The sequence below is a fragment of the Dicentrarchus labrax genome, unplaced genomic scaffold, assembly GCF_905237075.1.
Source record: "Dicentrarchus labrax unplaced genomic scaffold, dlabrax2021, whole genome shotgun sequence".
In the NCBI taxonomy this organism is placed as follows: Eukaryota; Metazoa; Chordata; class Actinopteri; family Moronidae; genus Dicentrarchus; species Dicentrarchus labrax.
Window position 1 is genome coordinate 18,883,227 of NW_026136705.1, and position 17,668 is coordinate 18,900,894.

The following is a 17,668-nucleotide window of genomic DNA, read 5'->3' on the forward strand; positions in this document are numbered from 1 at the left end:
CTGTTATCTGGAGATCATAAAATGAGAGACGATAAAGACAATTTCTGAATCTTTTTCTTATGCAGCTTCTGTTCTTCTGGTGTTTAGCGCACATTTGCACAATTATTCACTTTTATCATTAGTGTAAAATTGCACAGTTTGCTGCTGAAATAGATATCAATACCAGTTACAACAAATACCAAAAAGTGGATGAAAAAAGACCGGGTACAGAGAGTAATTGTCTCTCTGACAGATAAGATGCATTGGAACTTTGTTCTACCACAGAACCAATGAAATATCCTCACCTATTTGGTCCAGGACAGATGGGAGATAAGGTGGCCTGCTGTGGCTATTTTCTCCTCTCGAAAATAAAATCAATATCTGTTCACTTGTGCAGAGAGAAGGAACTGAACACACACACATACATGCATTCATACTTACACACAGAAACACAAACATGACAACTGCACGAGGGACACAAAGTCTCTGCGTCTTCCTCTGTCTTTTTATCTCCCTTCCTCATTTCCGTTCGGTCCCTAAGCAGATGCAGATTGCTTATGACAGATAGCACTGGGTTGCTGCCATTTCATTAACGTGATGTATTGCTGGTGACAGGCTTGGACCAGATGGGCTGGGGGTTTGAGCATCACCTCTAAAATACTGCGCCATCCTGGAGAGTCCTCCCGGGCGAGGATGGACGTCTCATCTCTCAGCAGCAGCCTCATCCAGTGGTGTTACCCCTGTTGGGAGGGATCACAGCTCAGATTGTCTCTCACCTTGAGTGCAGAAAATATTCTCAGCGTTAGTTCAAAAACAGCAGAAATGGCTACTAACTCGGAGGATAAAGAGGCGGAAAAGACAACCCAATCGGCTGAGGTTTATCCATGTTGAACGAGGATTTTCCAGTCACCTTTTGCAGGAAAAGAAGCTCATAAACTCATCCTTATTCAGTCTTAATTTAACAATTGTAATCAAACCTATACGTTGCGCTGTTGTGTGATATTCAGATACTGTCTGCACATTTAAATGCCAGGAGAGGTATTGTGATGTCCTCTGATATATCATCCTGTTCTCAGTTTTTTCCACAATCCTCCACTCCCCATCATTTCACTACCATGACAATGTAATTAACACAACTGACTGATTGCAACTTTTATCTGTCTTACTGCTGCAAACGTAGGTCGTGTTAGGTTGAGGGCCAATTAGCAGCACTTATTGTTTTTAAGAGAAGGCTGGCAGTCAGCACTCTCATACCAAGTTTTTTCAAAGCAACATTAGACTAGCAGAACTCTAAAGAGGCCAACCGATCTGTGGCAAACTGCAGGGGCATCAGTGAAGAAAACAAATTGCAAAATAATTAAACATGTGGAGGGAAAGCGTCTCAGAACTCCACCAACAAACTACGTCAAATATGGGGAGAAGTGATCACAAGTTAAAAAGAATCTATTAGTGAATCTATTAGTGAATAAGATAAGAGATAAGATAAGATATTCCTTTATTGATCCCCCTTAGGAGAAATTCAGGTTGGCATAGCAGCAATAGGGCAAAGCAGTGCAAAACAGAGAACAGAGAATATCACAAATAAAATGTTACAAAATACAAAATATAATAGAAGATCTAAAAAAATCTATCTATATTTCTCATTGTCTGAAGGTCAAATTTGTCACCCAGTCTTTTGACTATAACAATGCTTTATTTAATGATCCTCGTGTGGATCAAAGGACCTTTTGTGGAGGAATATGATGTGGAAATGTGATGCCAATCTCCTCCATTAAAAGGCCCATCACTCTAATGAGCCAGGGGCATGAAAAGAAAATGAGCTTTGAGAGAGGAGGGGGGGTGTTATGTCAAGACTGAGAGCTCTTATTGTCTGTTTCTTATGATGGATGAATAATTATGCTGCTTAAACCGGGATACCACAACTCACACACACACACGCACACACACACACACACGCACACGCACACACACACACACACACACACACACACACACACACACACACACACACACACACACACACATACATAGAGACTGTTTAAGTAATCTATAACCAGCGGGTAACAATACAGCATGTGGTATAACCATAATGATGCAACAAAACCTTTGATGAAAGTTTAATTGTTTACTTTTTCGGGTTTGCTGCCGTCCCCCCCCCCCAATTCATTAACTATTGAGTGAATCAGAGAGGAAGGCAGTGAGAGAGAGGGGGAGAAAGTAATATTCACTGAAAGGATGAAATGTAGAAAGACAAAAACTGACTTAAGTGTTACATTCCAGCTTTTGTCCTTTAATCCTCTATACCTTCTATGGCTAACTTGTGCATCCAATATCCCTCCATGCCTGAACTGCAGTATGAATTATGAATGTCTGAAGAGTAAGGGCTTTTTTTTTTTTTATTTGCAATTTAAGGGGCCCCAAATCTTTTGGTGCACTAAATTATTCATATATTCAAATGAATCTGACTTTGAGGACATTTTTTTCCTTTCTTCTCCTCTTTCATGAATTTAGAGTGTACCCTTCAGAGGGATCGGGCAAAATTGCCAAGACTATTAGCAGTAAAGGTTTTAGCAGAACAGTGATTTCAAAGGGTTTCGTCCACTTTTGGGCTTCTTGCCCAGTCGTGTGTTCTTGTACATTGGTGTTTTTGCCCATTTCTCCACTTGTGAGGGATGTTTTTGATACAGTGCCAATATCATCTTTCCATCTCATCTCATTGTTATTCTGGACAAGTACTCGCCTGTCAGGCTGCTGTCCTGTGTGTGTGTGTGTGTGTGTGTGTGTGTGTGTGTGTGTGTGTGTGTGTGTGTGTGTGTGTGTGTGTGCGTGTGTGTGTGTAGCTCAGTATGTTTTCTCTGTTCCATGTCCTCAGATCTGTGAAGCTCACTTTTGACTGGCATGACACCGCCATGAGACGAAAATCTGGAGTGTAGTCACCGCATATTTATTGGCCAACGTCTGATCCTCAAAATCTTTGAAAATCAGACTGAACATCACATCTTGGAGACATGGACACAACTATATTATATTTTAAGTGTTTCTCCAATATTAGGGATGCAAAGATACTTTCTTCTGCAATAAAGAAATGACAAGCGAAGCTTTCCTGTGCTCAAGGCTTGAATATGGCTTTAGTAAGCCTCTCTCTCAGTTGGGAGCTTTCCAAATTGGTTCAGATTACCAGACTGATGTAAAGTAAATCTAGTAGTGCAGCTAAAATACACTGAACTTCTAACATACTTGCAACTAATATCCTGACACTTTCCTGTCTGTTATTTTAAGAGTTTAAAGTTGTTCCCATAAGCAGAATGAGCTTGTCAAACCCCCAAAAATACACAAACACTTCAGCCGAAAATAGTCTCCAAATGCAGTTGCAGCCCCCTCATTGCTGCATGTCTCCCCCCCTCATTAACATGCAGTGCAGAGACTGGTGTCCTCACAAGGGCAGCGCTGGGATGGCATGGAGTCAGAACAGGCTGGGATATCAGGGAATGACACGGAATTGGCGGCCACGCCTTCTGGGATTAGTGACAAAAGCCAGCTGAGGCCAAAGCTCTTATCTCCATCCTTCAGTCCTCTCACTCTCTTTCACACACACACACACACACACACAGGCAACACAAATGCACACAAGAATACTCGAGTTTGCACAGAGACAAGCACATGTACTCACACAGACATAATTAGCTTTTACCAAACATATTCCCTCTTTAGGAAAATAAGGAACTGTGTGAGTGTAAAGGTTCCTTGTGATAGGTTTAGAAGGTTAGAAATGGTTTTGCACGGTATGATTAACTGAGTGGAGGTCAGGGGAAATAATTATTGGAATAATTAAAAAATGATGTGAAACGTTCCTTTTCTCTGCCCTTGGTTTCTCCCTCAAGACTGTCAACTCCAGTGAAACTGCCTGGAGCATCTCATTAAAAATATTTATCAACATTTTTTTCCTTTTGGCTGGTTCGGATTAAGAAAATATTCACAAACGAATATATGCTCACACATCAGATGAATCCCAGACTTCTTCACATAGCTGTCACAATTTTGTCTGAAGTATACATGAATATCAGCCATGTGATGTTAGCTAAAGCTGGATTTGGGTGTGAAATAAAGTAATCTTCCTCTCATCTCTACCCTCTCTGTTCTCCAAGGCTGCTATTCCCCTCTGGTTCCTGTGTCAGCGGGCAGATGGCGGCAGACAGAGGCATCTGTGGAAGAGGAGGTGCGTTTTCCCCTTCACAGAGCAGGGACAGGTGTCATCTGCCTCACAATTAACATCTTCATGAATACTATTAAGGTGTTAACAAGCTCATATGAGAGATTAAGGGTCATGCACAAAATGTATTTTAGAGAGGCTGAAGCTTATTTTGTTTCATTCCAAAATGAGGTACTTACTCTTACAATCTTTACTACACTCAAAGTAAAGCCCTTTAAAGCATTGATTCACCCTTATTACAAAAACATATTTTCTCAATTTCAACTACTTTCTATCGAATAAATAGTCACGTGACATGACAGCATGCTCTGCTCTGTGGATTCTTCAAAGTAACATGAACTCTGTTTCTGAAGAGATGGTACTGTTGAATTTTTTAGCCATACTAGCAGCATGTTGGTCTGTCAGTTGATCTGAGTCCACTATTTTGGTCCAGACTGATATATCTCAACAATAATGGAATGGATTTTTTCGTACATTCATGGTCCCCAGAACATTAATTCAGTGACTTTGGTGATCCTCTGACTTGTCCTCTAGTGTCACCAGCAGGTTGCCAGTTATCATCGTCGTCAACATCTTCTTCATGTTCATCATGATCAGTCACTACTATTAGTGTAGTTGTTGCTACTGTTGTTGCTGTGCACCTGTCTGTCTGTCTGTCTGTCTGTCTGTCTGTCTGTCTGTCTGTCTGTCTCTCTCTCTCTCTCTCTCTCTCTCTGTCTCTCTCTCACCACAACTGGTCGAGGCAGACGACCACCCACCTAGAGCCGAAGGATCTGTCCTAGGTTTCTGCCTTTTAACAGGCAGTTTTTCCTTGCCCTTGTCGCCAAGTGCTTGCTCATGGTGGTACTGTTAGGTCTCTGTAAATAATGTTATAAGGAGTTCGGTCTAGACCTGCTCTATTTGAAAAGTGTCCTGAGATAACTTCTGTTATGAATTGGCGCTATACAAATAAAATTGAATTGAATTGAATTTGTGGTTTAGAATGAAATATCTTGAGAATTATTGGGTGGATAGGCATTAAATGTTCAACAGACATTCATGAAGATGTATTCCAATAACTTTGGTGATCTTTGGACCTCTCGCACCATCATCAGGTCAAGTTTAACTTTGTCCAGTAGTTTAGTGAAAGACCAAACTAATCACATTTCCATCAGCCTCAGCTGTACTTTGTGTTGTTTACAGCTAATTAGCACAGGTCAGCATGCTAACATGCTAATCTAGGAGGGTGAAGATGATGAAACGTTATGCCTGATAAATGACACGATGCATGACGTTGGCATTCAGCTCAAAGCACCACTGTGTGCAAGTACAGCCTCACACAGTCTTGTCTAAATATAATAAATGCTATCAGCACCACAAACAAATTCCACATTCATTGTATCGGGGTTGTGTCCAAATAAATCCCAAAACTATCTTCATCGCTAGATACCTGAGGTGAGTGAGAAAATATAATTTTTTCTAATTTAAGTGAACTTTTAATGGTTTAATTATGGTGAGTCATCCTATGCTTTTTGCTCACAAAACTGTTTATAGAACAAATGTGCTTAGGTGCTGTTAACAGACATACTGTTTGGAGGGGGAATCAGAGGGAGAGAAAGGTGAAAATCCAAGCTTCAAGATGAAAAGAGGAGAGGAGAGCAGCGCTGAGAAATTGAGAGGTGTTAAAGGCTGCTTCTTTTTTCTTGGGCCGCCCTTTGTCATTCATCTGCCAGTTTGGGGTCTCATCTGTGCAGTTCAGTCTGCCAGCACAACGGCAGAGGGGTTATTGCTCACCACTGGATACTGTCTACTGACGCAGTTTGCTGAGAGCAGAGAGCAAGGCCGTGTCCCTCATACAAACACTAAAGAGATGAGAACCAAAACAAATGCTTGATTGCGTGTGGGAGGGTGAGCATGTAATGACAAATATTGATTTATTGGTCAATTATCAAACCATTTATCTGACTGTATGTCTATTGGTCTATCTATTTGTTGGGCCAAAACTATTGAACAGTTTAACTGTGAGGAATATTTGCTCAGTGAAAATGAGAGTACAAAAGACACAGACTAGATTTGACGGTTAGCGCAATCATTATTGAAAGGTGATGAGCAGCAGTGGGAAAAGTGGGAGGGCAGAGACAGAGGGAGGGGATGGAATTAGATTGAGCACTACCCCCTCTCTTCTTCCCCCTAACCACTTCTCAAGTAAGTAAAAAAAAAAATCAGTATCATTCATTAGTTACAGCCTCTCAGTTACAGACCTTATGTATGTGCTTGTGTGCGTGTGTTCCCTTTTCAATGTGAGCCCATTCATAGAGAGGAGCCACATCTGACAGTGTCTACTCCAGCTGTAGTGCCTGTGTTTTGTGTGTGTGTGTGTGTGTGTGTGTGTGTGTGTGTGTGTGTCTGTGTCTGTGTCTGTGTCACACTGAATGACACACAGAGAGAGGGAGAGAGAGCGGGCAGGCTCACAGGGAAGATCTCAGGGGCAACAGATCTGGTTTGCTCGGCTGAAAGACCAAATACAACGGGATGGATTTCTACACAACGTGAACGCGAGCGGGGAACAGTTACCTCACACATAAAAAAGGTCTGTAACTATTGCTTTTTTCCCCAACAATTTCATGTATGATGCCGATGCTTCAGGCAGGCTTTTTAATGAAATATTTCCAAATTGTTTTTAAGAGGGAGAGAGAGCAGAAACGGTGTTAATCTGATCTGTAAAATAGGACTCCTGTTGTATACAAAGAGCCATTATTCACCTCAAATGTAACTGTCTCTTTTCAGTTGCCAGCAACTTTATTCAGTGCAATATCACTGCATGCAGAACAGTAGTGAGAGAACAAACACTGTTACAGACATAAAGGGAATATGAAATAGTAAAATGAAGGAAGAGAATTGAGACTAAAGGATAAAGGGAGGTGGGTGGGGGTCATGTAAATACTAATTCACTAACTTGGGGGAATAAGCGGGCTTCCTATGTGGCAGTTGAGAAAAGGAGGGAAAGAGTGAGTGATGAGTGAAGCAATTGTACCCCCAGATTGAGTGAAAAAGGAGGAGGGCTTAAAAAGTAACCATTCAGGGCAATGAGAACAAGAGCAGGGTTTGTTTGTGTTTTGAAATGATGTATGACTCAAGCAACCGTCTTAATAAAGAGTGCAAACTGCACACAGACAAACAGTCATATCGAATTTATTGGCAACCGCATTTTGAAGTATAGGGAGTAATTAACAGATATGAGAATGAGGTGTAAAAATACACATCACCACAGGGATGAACTAACAGACACACACACACACACACACACACACACACACACACTCAGACATCAAAGCAAAAGAGCTCATTATCTACACTGGCCACTGACCAAAAAACCTTCCAATACTTCCTATTCATCATTATAACTGTTTCTCTGGTTTAAACTCTTGTCAGTTATAATAAGCCCTTTGCTACACCTTTGAGAACTCATTCCAATTTGGCTGTTTGAAATCCTTACTTTCATGCACTGAATATCTGAGAGAATCAGATAACAGTTCAACAGGGGCGCTTGACCCCCTGGTGTAGCTTTGAGTGTACTCAGGTGCGAGATTTTGTCATTCAAATGTAAAGGCAATGAATAAAAACATTAGTTTATTGTTTTGTAGACTAATTCAGATTCTACCTATTATTCTAAATTTGGAGTCGTCTGTCTTTTATTGGCCTATGTTACTTGCAGACAGTCTTTTGAGAGATGTCATTTCAAAGTAAGTGCTAAAATAATCCAAAATGGAGAGAAATAGATTGTTTGGTGTCTAAAAATAGTGGGGAAATGCTTGAGAGCTACTGATGCATATAGAAACTTCTCTTTCTTCATACTTTCATCATTCCTGCATATCTCGGACCCCTGCGCGGGTTATCTGTGGTATTTGAGGCTGCAGAGGCGATTTGGAATTCATGTGGTTGAGCCTCAGGTCTGTTTTCAGCTGATCTGGCTCAGAATATGAGATATTTAACATGTTTGAAATTCAGGCTGCTCCTATCTCCTGGCAATCTGTTGTTTGAGCTGAAATTGCAGGTGTATGTCTGTGTGTGTGCGTACAGTATAAATGTGCATATACATGCGTGTATGTGAATGAATATGCCTGGTATTTCTGCTATTGGCTCAGCTTGTCTTTGTCGGTTCAGGCCCGTGATATGAATACAGTGTGAAAAAGTGTGCGCACACACAAAAACACACACACACACACACACACACACACACACACACACACACACAAAAGAATATGGCCCAAATGCCATGACATTTTGCCACACATGGATCTTGTCCATTATTCATGAAGTGAAGGGCTAATACCAGAACGTGTCTCTCTTGGAAGTTAAGGTTAGAGTAAATATTTGCATATGCTGCATGCATGAACTGTAAATATTCCAGTCATGGCTGCAGCTATTTTCTGTTTATGGTTGGCCCTGAATGAACATTGTGAATATAAAAAAAAGCCTCATGCAAAAATAATACATTCACAGTAACTCACATGGATCTTCAGAATAAACGGCTAAAAAAAATATGTGTTTTAGCTTTACCAAATATCGTCAAATGTCTGAAAACAAACAACATTTGCTATATTTTATGATTTAATTTGTATATTATTAAAGCTGGTTTATCACTTTCAAACACCTTAAGAGCATAAAGTACAGAAAATGTTATTCAAATAAAATGCATTACAATCCAGTATGCACATAATAAACACTGTACAAAAGACTAATACATATATATATATAGATATATATACATATATGGGGACAACAACAGCACAGGATATGTATGTGGACAGAACACATTAGATGAAGCCAAATTGTGTTGAATATACATTGACAGCACTGACAGAAAGGAAGATTATAAGGAGATGATGAAAAAATGAAGGAGGGTGAGGAACAGATTGAGAAAGTGGAGCAGAGGAAGCTTCACGGCAAAATGTTTTAGGAGGATTTTTGCCGAACGTACTCCACCAGCAGAAGATGAGATTGTTTGAGGAGTGACATGCAGAGATTGTGCAGTTCAGGAAGGAGTTTGATCAGGACTAAAGGGAGCTTCAGGAGTCAGGGCTCACTGTCTATAGACGCACACAAGGGTGGACAAAACATGTATGTTCAAGTCAAGACCGAACAAGCAAAGGTGGAGCAGAGAGAGAAGAAGGATATGGAACTCATGAAGAGAAATTTGCTTAAGGCAGCCCAGTTTGAGGGGTGTGCAGCAGAGATAGCCAAGGATATACAGAATATATTAAAAGCTCTTGACATAGCCAAGAGGGCAATGCTGAAGTACGTAATCAGAAAAAAAAGTCATAGCTGAGAGTAAAAAAATGAGGAGCACTCCTGCAAGAACCCATTGATGAGCTCCAGGCTGGGAGACTCGGGAGGTAACAGGAGAATAAGGAGGTTGAAAGGCTCCACACAGCCCTGACTGGGAGCGAGTGGAAGAGATTTCTTCTGTGTTAAGTTGTTAAAGAAGGACAGAGATGTCAAGTAAAGTCACCTAAATGCAAGTAAAAAAGTCTCAGGCTCAGACTGCAGGACTCTTCAGGACCAGAGAGGCCATTGCCCCTTGCCTCTCTTACATTTTAAGTCACACAGTATGTACAAAAAATAAACATGCTGTGTATCCGCAGGGTGGTGCAGAGTCGTAACGCATTATGATGAACCAATCTTAGTTTTGTACTAGTTAAAATAAAAGAACCAGGGAAATGACTTTGGGCATGTTTATACAAGAGATATGAACAATACAAATGTAGCTCTTCTCTAATCTTGTATAAATGTATAATAAGTTTGATGAAGATTGATAAATATCATTTTCAGCATCTTACTGAATGGGGTTAAACGATTTTACGCCGACTGGAAAAAGGATTTCCCTTGGCTAACTTTTGACTCGGAACAGCAGCTCTTGTTCTGTTTCTGGTGTAGGCAGGCTCCAGAAAAGATTAAAGAAGACAACCCTTATATAATGAGTTCTTTTATTAAGTGCTCACAAAGCCTAGTTGTGGCAAATGAGTTGAATCTATTGCATTCTGTTGAAGAACAAAGAAATCTTTTGGTTGTTACACCGCTTTCCATGTTTGTTTACATCACTTATACGAGAACAAAAACCCTTTAAACATGTGACAATATAAATTTATAGAGATTTGTATGGCTCACTTGAAGCATAATTATGGATATTTTGTATAGCAAGAGGTGTTCCCTGCAAATTTACCATTACGGGCAAAGAAATTGAAATTTCTTGTGAAAGTGTGTATTTTTTATGCCCTGTATGCCACATTAATGCCCTTTGCCTGTCACATGCCTATAGTGTTATACTTTAAGTGATGAACTACACTACTTGTGGTTGTTTTTAGAAATGGTAACAGACATTTTATACTCGTGCTACAAATTTTGTGTCCTGTGCTACAAAACGTTCAACCTCTGTAGCACCAAAAGCAAAAAAAATTTAACATATAGATCCGGTTTAGCAACAGCTGAAGTTAAACCAGGCTCTTGTTACAGAGACTCAAACAAATGAGTTTACAGCTCAGTGGAAGAGAGAGATAAAAAAGGAAGCACAAAGTTTCCAACCGCCAGAAATTTATTCTCCCAGTCTCAGAAAAGAAATGTAAGGAGGCTTGGGCTCAACTGACCGAAGAACTGACCAAAGTCAGGCTAGTGGGATGTGGAGAGAATCAGCATGGAGACTGAGGATTAACTGGTGACTGCAGCTATAAAGCGAGCAAGACATGATTGCAGAAAACTTCATCTTGGAGAAAAATAAAACCCTTAAACATAACAAAAACAAAGATAAGATAAAGATAATTTAAAAAACAACTTACATTTTTATTTTCCCTGACCTCTGGTGGTTCAACATCTCACCTTATTGCACTGATGTAGAATAAAGATGTATCATTTTCTAAATTAGCCCTTGGTGTTCTCTGTGTTATGCTTGTAGCTTACCTCACTGTGTTCCTAAGTAAAATAACTACGGGTATTTATTATACGTAGGCGGATGTGTGTGTATGTGCATGTGTATGTCTGACCTCTTCAGCCTCAGCGGGACTGCATGGCCTGCCCTCTTAAAGTAGATTAGCTTGAAAAAGAACTGAACGTACCTTGTTGCCTGGATACAAAAAGCATCATTAAGGCCAATTATCAGCCACTTCAGCTCACAATGAACAAGCTTCATCACAGATTTCAAAACAACATATCATTAACGACAGCAACCTATACAGAGCAGGAAGGAGTAGGAGGGAACGATGAGAGAAGGACAGTGGATAAGATAAGGAAAAGGCGGCAGAGTAGAAGAAATTAGAGCAGAGGGATGTAGAGTGAGCAAGTGGGTGGGGGGTTCAGTGTCTTGTTCATGGACATTTCTGACGATTGACCCATTTTGAGCTGAAATTAAGAGAGTAAAACTGGCCACAATGGACCCTTTTTTCACTATTAGCAATTAAAACCAAAAATGTTGTTAATATATCTGAAATCCAGATGGTCAGATCATTTCAGGAATTAAATTAATGAAAGTGTTGCTTGAGCGAGGACGGCAAAACACTGATACATAGTTAGAGGACAGCAGAAGGAGTGAAGGGCAATGCATGTGCAGTGAATATCAATACTTCAACTCAAAAAGGCCTCACAAAGAAAGAGACAATATAAGGCAACAAAACTGGGAGGACAGTTTTTCATTGGGCCGGGGACACCACTGGGAGTATTTGATAAAGAAAACAGAGTTAGGGCAAGAGAGTAAGCGATCATAGAAAGAGAGATCAGCCGAAACTTATCCCTCCTCATTATGCTGTGTATCTCCCTGGGCTGTAAATTAAACTGAGAGTAGAGTTCTTGTCAACTGTACCATCCAGAGAGAGGAGAGAGAGAGAGAGAGAGAGAGAGAGAGAGAGAGAGAGAGAGAGAGAGAATAAAAGAGAATAAAAGGGAGTGAATAAGCTGTGAAGAAAAGAGTTTGGGGACAGAGCGGCTTGCTTGAACTTCAAAGGTGACATTACTCAATAGATGATTAAGGAAAGTTTTGTACCAACATTGACATTTGTTATTCTCAGAATGAAATGCTGGGTCCAAACTGGCGCACCCACATACACATTTAATTTTAATAATAGTCCATCATCTCAATGTATATCAGTTGCTACTCCTCTTGACTGTAAATGGGGCTGCAATAATCTTAGTGGTGTTAGCTCAACTTCTCATAATACTTCACCGTAAACGTTAAGTACTCAATAACCGTTTGACATTTGTACACTGCACTCACACTCAATTACATTTTCTCTTCCAAACAGGTGTGAAGGAACAAGGGTTACATATACTGTCAATGCTACTGAAGTACAAAAACACATTATACAACACAATAAATATGTTTTCACACCTGTGTTGCAGTCGTGTACTTGCCAATAGTGTGATGAATCGGGCTCCAACCAACCATGATATTAACTCCCTCACCGCCAACATCGTGGTATCAAGCTCCAGAACATACTAAAACAAAGAAATAAATAATTTAACTAGCTAACTGTTGTGTATGGTACACCACAGATATTTCTCATAACGCCAGCAAAAAAAAAAAAAAAAAACAGCAATAATGTTGTGAGCTCAGCAAATCACTCTCAATCAATAACATCACAAAAAGCAAAATCACATACTACATGTAGAAAATACAATTTTAGGCTAAAAAATGAACTATTTTTAGGAGCTTGCTACAGATCTACCTACCACAGGCACAGGATACAGCCCACAGGTAACAGTTTGGGGTTCCCCCTTCAAGTCTGCAGGGGCGCAGCAGAGGGCGACTATTAGACACAACACTAAAACTAAAAATAGCCTACATTATAAATAATACTGACAAAATGAAAATAATATTGTAATGCCAAGTGAAATCACGTTATTACCTGCTTGAGCATATCTCTCCATACTCCACACAATTCTCCCATCGACTGGTTTACAGGTTGAAAACCACATATTATCTCTTTATTGCATTCACTGTAGGACCTGGATACTGCTTATATGTCAGAGCAAGTTAAAAACTATGAATTAACATCATTAGGGTTGGACTACATTAACTAAACATTTTACTGGGCTTTTTCAACTTCAAATTATTGTGAATTGCTAATGCTATTAGGTAACACCTACATTAGCCTGCAAATCGCTGATGCTTCCACATATATCTCTGCCTCCAACTCAAATTCACAATATTATTTCCCACCAAAACAAATGTTCAAAAGTTTATACTGTAATTCGTTTTGAAAATGGGAAGTTTCTAATATGCATTTAGTGTTTTCAGTCTTAATAATCACAAATAATCAAAACTGCATGCCCTCACTGTTGTGACGAATGTGAGGAAAGGCAACATTTATACTGTGTGAATTTATAAGTAATACATTTGAAAAGAAATGAACATGGAGTCTTATTTCATAATGATGAACAGGAAGACTTATATCAAAGTATTAATTAAATTGTGTGATATATATGCTTACACTAGCCTAAATTAATAATAAGAAGCGCTGCCCCAATTACACAAAATGTCAATAAAAAAAAGGTTTCGGGTCAGTTTAGACAAAAGGGTATGCCACGCTTCCTATCCTATGAGATAACCTTTCTTTCATCTTCAAACGAGGGTAGTTAACAGCTTAAGTGTTACATAAATGTATCATGTGTTCTGCCAATGTTTTAAATTTATGGCAAGAAAGGTTCCACACGGCAGAAATTCACAGTCCCAATCACCCTTAATTCACCCTACTGAAAATGGTCTGTTAACCCCTTAGGGGCCACACATTATAGCAACTCTGGGAGAAGGCGCAATGAATACTGTAGTTTACTACAATACTAGAATACTCCTCTGACTATAATTTGCCAGGCACATATAGTTTCCATTGGGAAATGCATAACCATGAAATGGAAAGGAAGTAGGGGAGAGCTGGCAGATAAGACGCCACTGTGAGGCATAGACTGTATGCTGACCTCTTGCTTTTATTCTGCTCATGGTCTATTATTCCTCCCTTTGAAGTGTCTTTCTCTGCTGCCATAGATCAAGTCAAGACACAAGGCTGGCATAACCCAAATGCAAAACAGCCTCCGTCTGTCTCTCACCAACACAAAGACTGAACAGTTTCTACATGACAATGCTCAAACAGTCACATCTTGTTGTCAGTTTTGTGCCGTGCAGTAATTTGCGATGGAACATTATTAGCAGTTTTAATATGCAGTGGAGGAGGGTTGGCTCTCAGCTGTCTTTGTGAAAGCTGATTATGAGGAGTTTAATTTCATCAGATAAGAATGCCTTCATTTATGAACATATGCAGCTTGCCAGACAGACATTCAGTGAGACAAGCACTCCCCCTGCTGTTGCTCTCCATTGCAGTCAGGTCAGTATAGCTCCCTGATTTTACCATGTGAGTATCTCTTTAATAACAGCCACGCCACAACACACCAGCATCCATAGGATTTTTGTGATAAGGCAAGAAATTCGTCCTTATACATTTTACATCTTCTTATCTCTCTTTTAGTGATTATGTTACAATTCTGTGAGAATCATATACTCTTTATGGTGAAATATACATTTTATACTTATGGGTTTATGGGTATTTCATTATTTTAACATTTTAACAACATGTTTGCCTGTTTCTTTGCTGCAAATAGAATTTTTCAAATTACTTATCTACAGTTTATGATCTCCTTAGACCTAAAATCAAGTGTTTTCAGACATTAGTTTTACAGTTAGATGTACAGTTAACTATCTAGGGCAATGCAATAAAAGTATTTTTTTGTCAATAATTGAGTATTTGTAAGTTCATTTGGTAGATCTTAATTTTCCTGAACTCTCCATCTGGCACTCAAAGAGGAGCGAAAGGTAATTATAATTATTAGCAGCCATTATTTGAAAGAAGTCTGTTCTGCATCTGGGGCTCTTGAAATAAATTGTTGGCACTGAACTAGAACTGCAGGAGTGCTCTCTGCCTTCCTCCTAATCTCAGTCAAAGCTGAGGATGTGGGTGAAAGCTCTTGTGAAGCCAGCATCTGCCATGCTGAAGTGTCCTGGAGGGAGAAACAGTTTCATCAGACAAAAGAGAATTTCTCCTTATGAATTTTATGTATGTTATAAAATGTTAAAATTACTATGTGTGTTTCTGTTGTTTCTCATCTTTCTTTTTCTCGCATGCAAATCTATGCTAAACATCAGCCAGGATGTCAGGGATGGATGTCCCGTTGGTGGACCACAATGAGACTGGAATCTCTCCAATTGACAATGGGACCTTCCTCCGTTTCTCCCCAACCTCTGCTTCCACGTCGGCGGCCGCCTCATCACCAGGACGTCCGGGCAACGTTTTTGTTTACGTGTGGCTCTTCCTCGGCCTGCTGGTGTTCCTGCTGACGCTACTCATCATCTCCCTCCACAGGCTGAAGAACATCATCTCCTCCTCTTCCTCTGTCCCCGACTGCAGCAGCGAGGGAGGGAGCTCTTTCACCAACATGGAGATCTGCAGCATCTCATCTCAGAGGTCCACCATCTCCTCGTTGTCCACCTGAGGGAGATGGGACGGAGCACATACAGACACATACTGTATGCCCAAGTGCATTTCCTCATGCATGCATGCAACAACAGGCAGGCATGCACACACACAAAGCATATAGAGGCCCAGCGGCTCCTCACTGTGATATACAAACACAAAAACACAAGACAGCAAGGTATTACACAGCATGCATGCATATTCTAATCCCAAAGGTCCATTGAGTTTTGTGTGGGAAATATAGCTCACAATGTGATGAAGAGTTCTTGAGAGGCCAGAGTGACTAAATCCTTCTGAGGCTTATTTCAACAATTAAGGCAAATGAACCAGATAAACTACTTTGGCTCTGCAAGAAAAAAACATAATGAGGAACAATTATCTTCCCTCTTCATTTTCTTTTTTTTGGTAAAATTCATATCTTGTCTGTACTGTAGAAAAAAATAACAAGGCTTTCAAATGATACTATGTACAGCATGTCTCATAATGTCTGTAGATTACATTGCAAAATCTGAATTAATAATAATATTAAAGACCCACCATCACTTTGTACAGAAATGCATGCTTGTCTCAGTTGATCAGTAAGGCTTTAGTTAAAAAATTTTTTTACCTTTACAAAGAGTAAGATACGTTACAAACTGTACTCATAAAATACATAACAAATTGCTTCATGATTGGGGAAAGGACATTGTACAAGAAATCCTGCTGTGGATGTGAAGGTGAGAAAGAATGAAGGTTGTGTCTTTGTGTGACTACTGACAGGCAGTCAGCCTCTGACTGCAGCTACAGACAGGCCAGGTCAAAAGGGGCATAAACAACAAGATGAAATTTTGGTCCTGAAAGACAGGTCTACCAGCGTAACGGATTACCCTCTCTTGCCTGTCAGCTCACGTGCCATCTGATCACAGTCTCCATAGTGACTGAAGCATGAGAGCTCTGTGCAGCTGTCAGCCTTGTCTATATTCCAGGATTAAGCCACAGTAATGGTTGGTTCTGCTCAAACGACATCATTTTTATTGCTATGCTGTGGAATGTAAATTTCTTTGACATGGCAACAAAATATACCACAAATGACTTCAAAAAGGTTAATTGATCTTCGTCACACTTTTCCACAAAATTCATTAACAGCTGGAGGCTCGGCGAGCAGTGATGATGGCCACGAGGCAACGAACAATACGAGGAGTCAGATTTGTCTGTTTTCTTCTTGACAAATCCTCTTTTTTCTCACACTAATCTGTGCATTTTGGGGTATGTTACTGCATCAACCAAACTCTTTGGTTCCCCATGTATAATCTGCTGGAAAGCTTTAAATGTAAAAATTGGCTCATAGAATCACAAACCTTGTTAATGTTAATAAAAAAAACTCTCTCTGGTTCATTTTTACAGTTTATTTTGAGCAGATTGAAGAAACTACTTGTGTTTACATATTGGATTACAGATCAGATTTTAGTGGTTGTGTTTGTCATGTACATGTAGCCAAACACACTGGAGGAATAATAGAATTAAAGCAGTGAATTACTAGATTGTGTTGGATGGGCTCAAGCAAGTAAAAGCACACAATTACAGAAAATGATTGTAATCCCAAATGTGAACAAGGAACATAATGGTGTTTTTCTAGTTTCATCTCTAAATTTAGACAACATAATTAGTATTACTAGTTAAAGTTGGTTCATTAATTCAGCTGTTGATCTGTATGCACACCAGCCAAGATGTTATTATGTCCAGAACATTTTGGTTTAATGTTTTTTAGTTTGGTGATTATGTTGTTTTGCCAGTTGAATTAGAGCTCTTATTTTCAGTTAAGTCTTGCAAACAGAGACATCATTCAGTGAAGATACAAAGTTTCTATCTTGCATGACTTATTATACTGTATACCCTGTGACTGCAAATCTATGTCCATGCTCTTACACAATGAACATGCTGTAAGGGATGTATTCCTATTTTACCTCAATTTAATTACTGGGTCTGCTACAACATGCAATTAACCAAATTCACA

At 39.7% G+C, this 17,668-nt stretch overlaps 1 protein-coding gene across 1 annotated transcript; it reads left to right on the forward strand.

Moving 5' to 3' along the window:
- The first annotated feature begins 6,364 nt into the window (after positions 1–6,364).
- LOC127363820 (serine-rich and transmembrane domain-containing protein 1) lies at positions 6,365–17,045 on the forward strand. Its single transcript, XM_051400751.1, has 2 exons — positions 6,365–6,758; positions 15,348–17,045. The coding sequence occupies exon 2, from the start codon at positions 15,353–15,355 to the stop codon at positions 15,692–15,694; it is 342 nt and encodes a 113-aa protein (XP_051256711.1). The 5' UTR covers positions 6,365–6,758; positions 15,348–15,352; the 3' UTR covers positions 15,695–17,045.
- Positions 17,046–17,668: the final 623 nt, after the last annotated feature.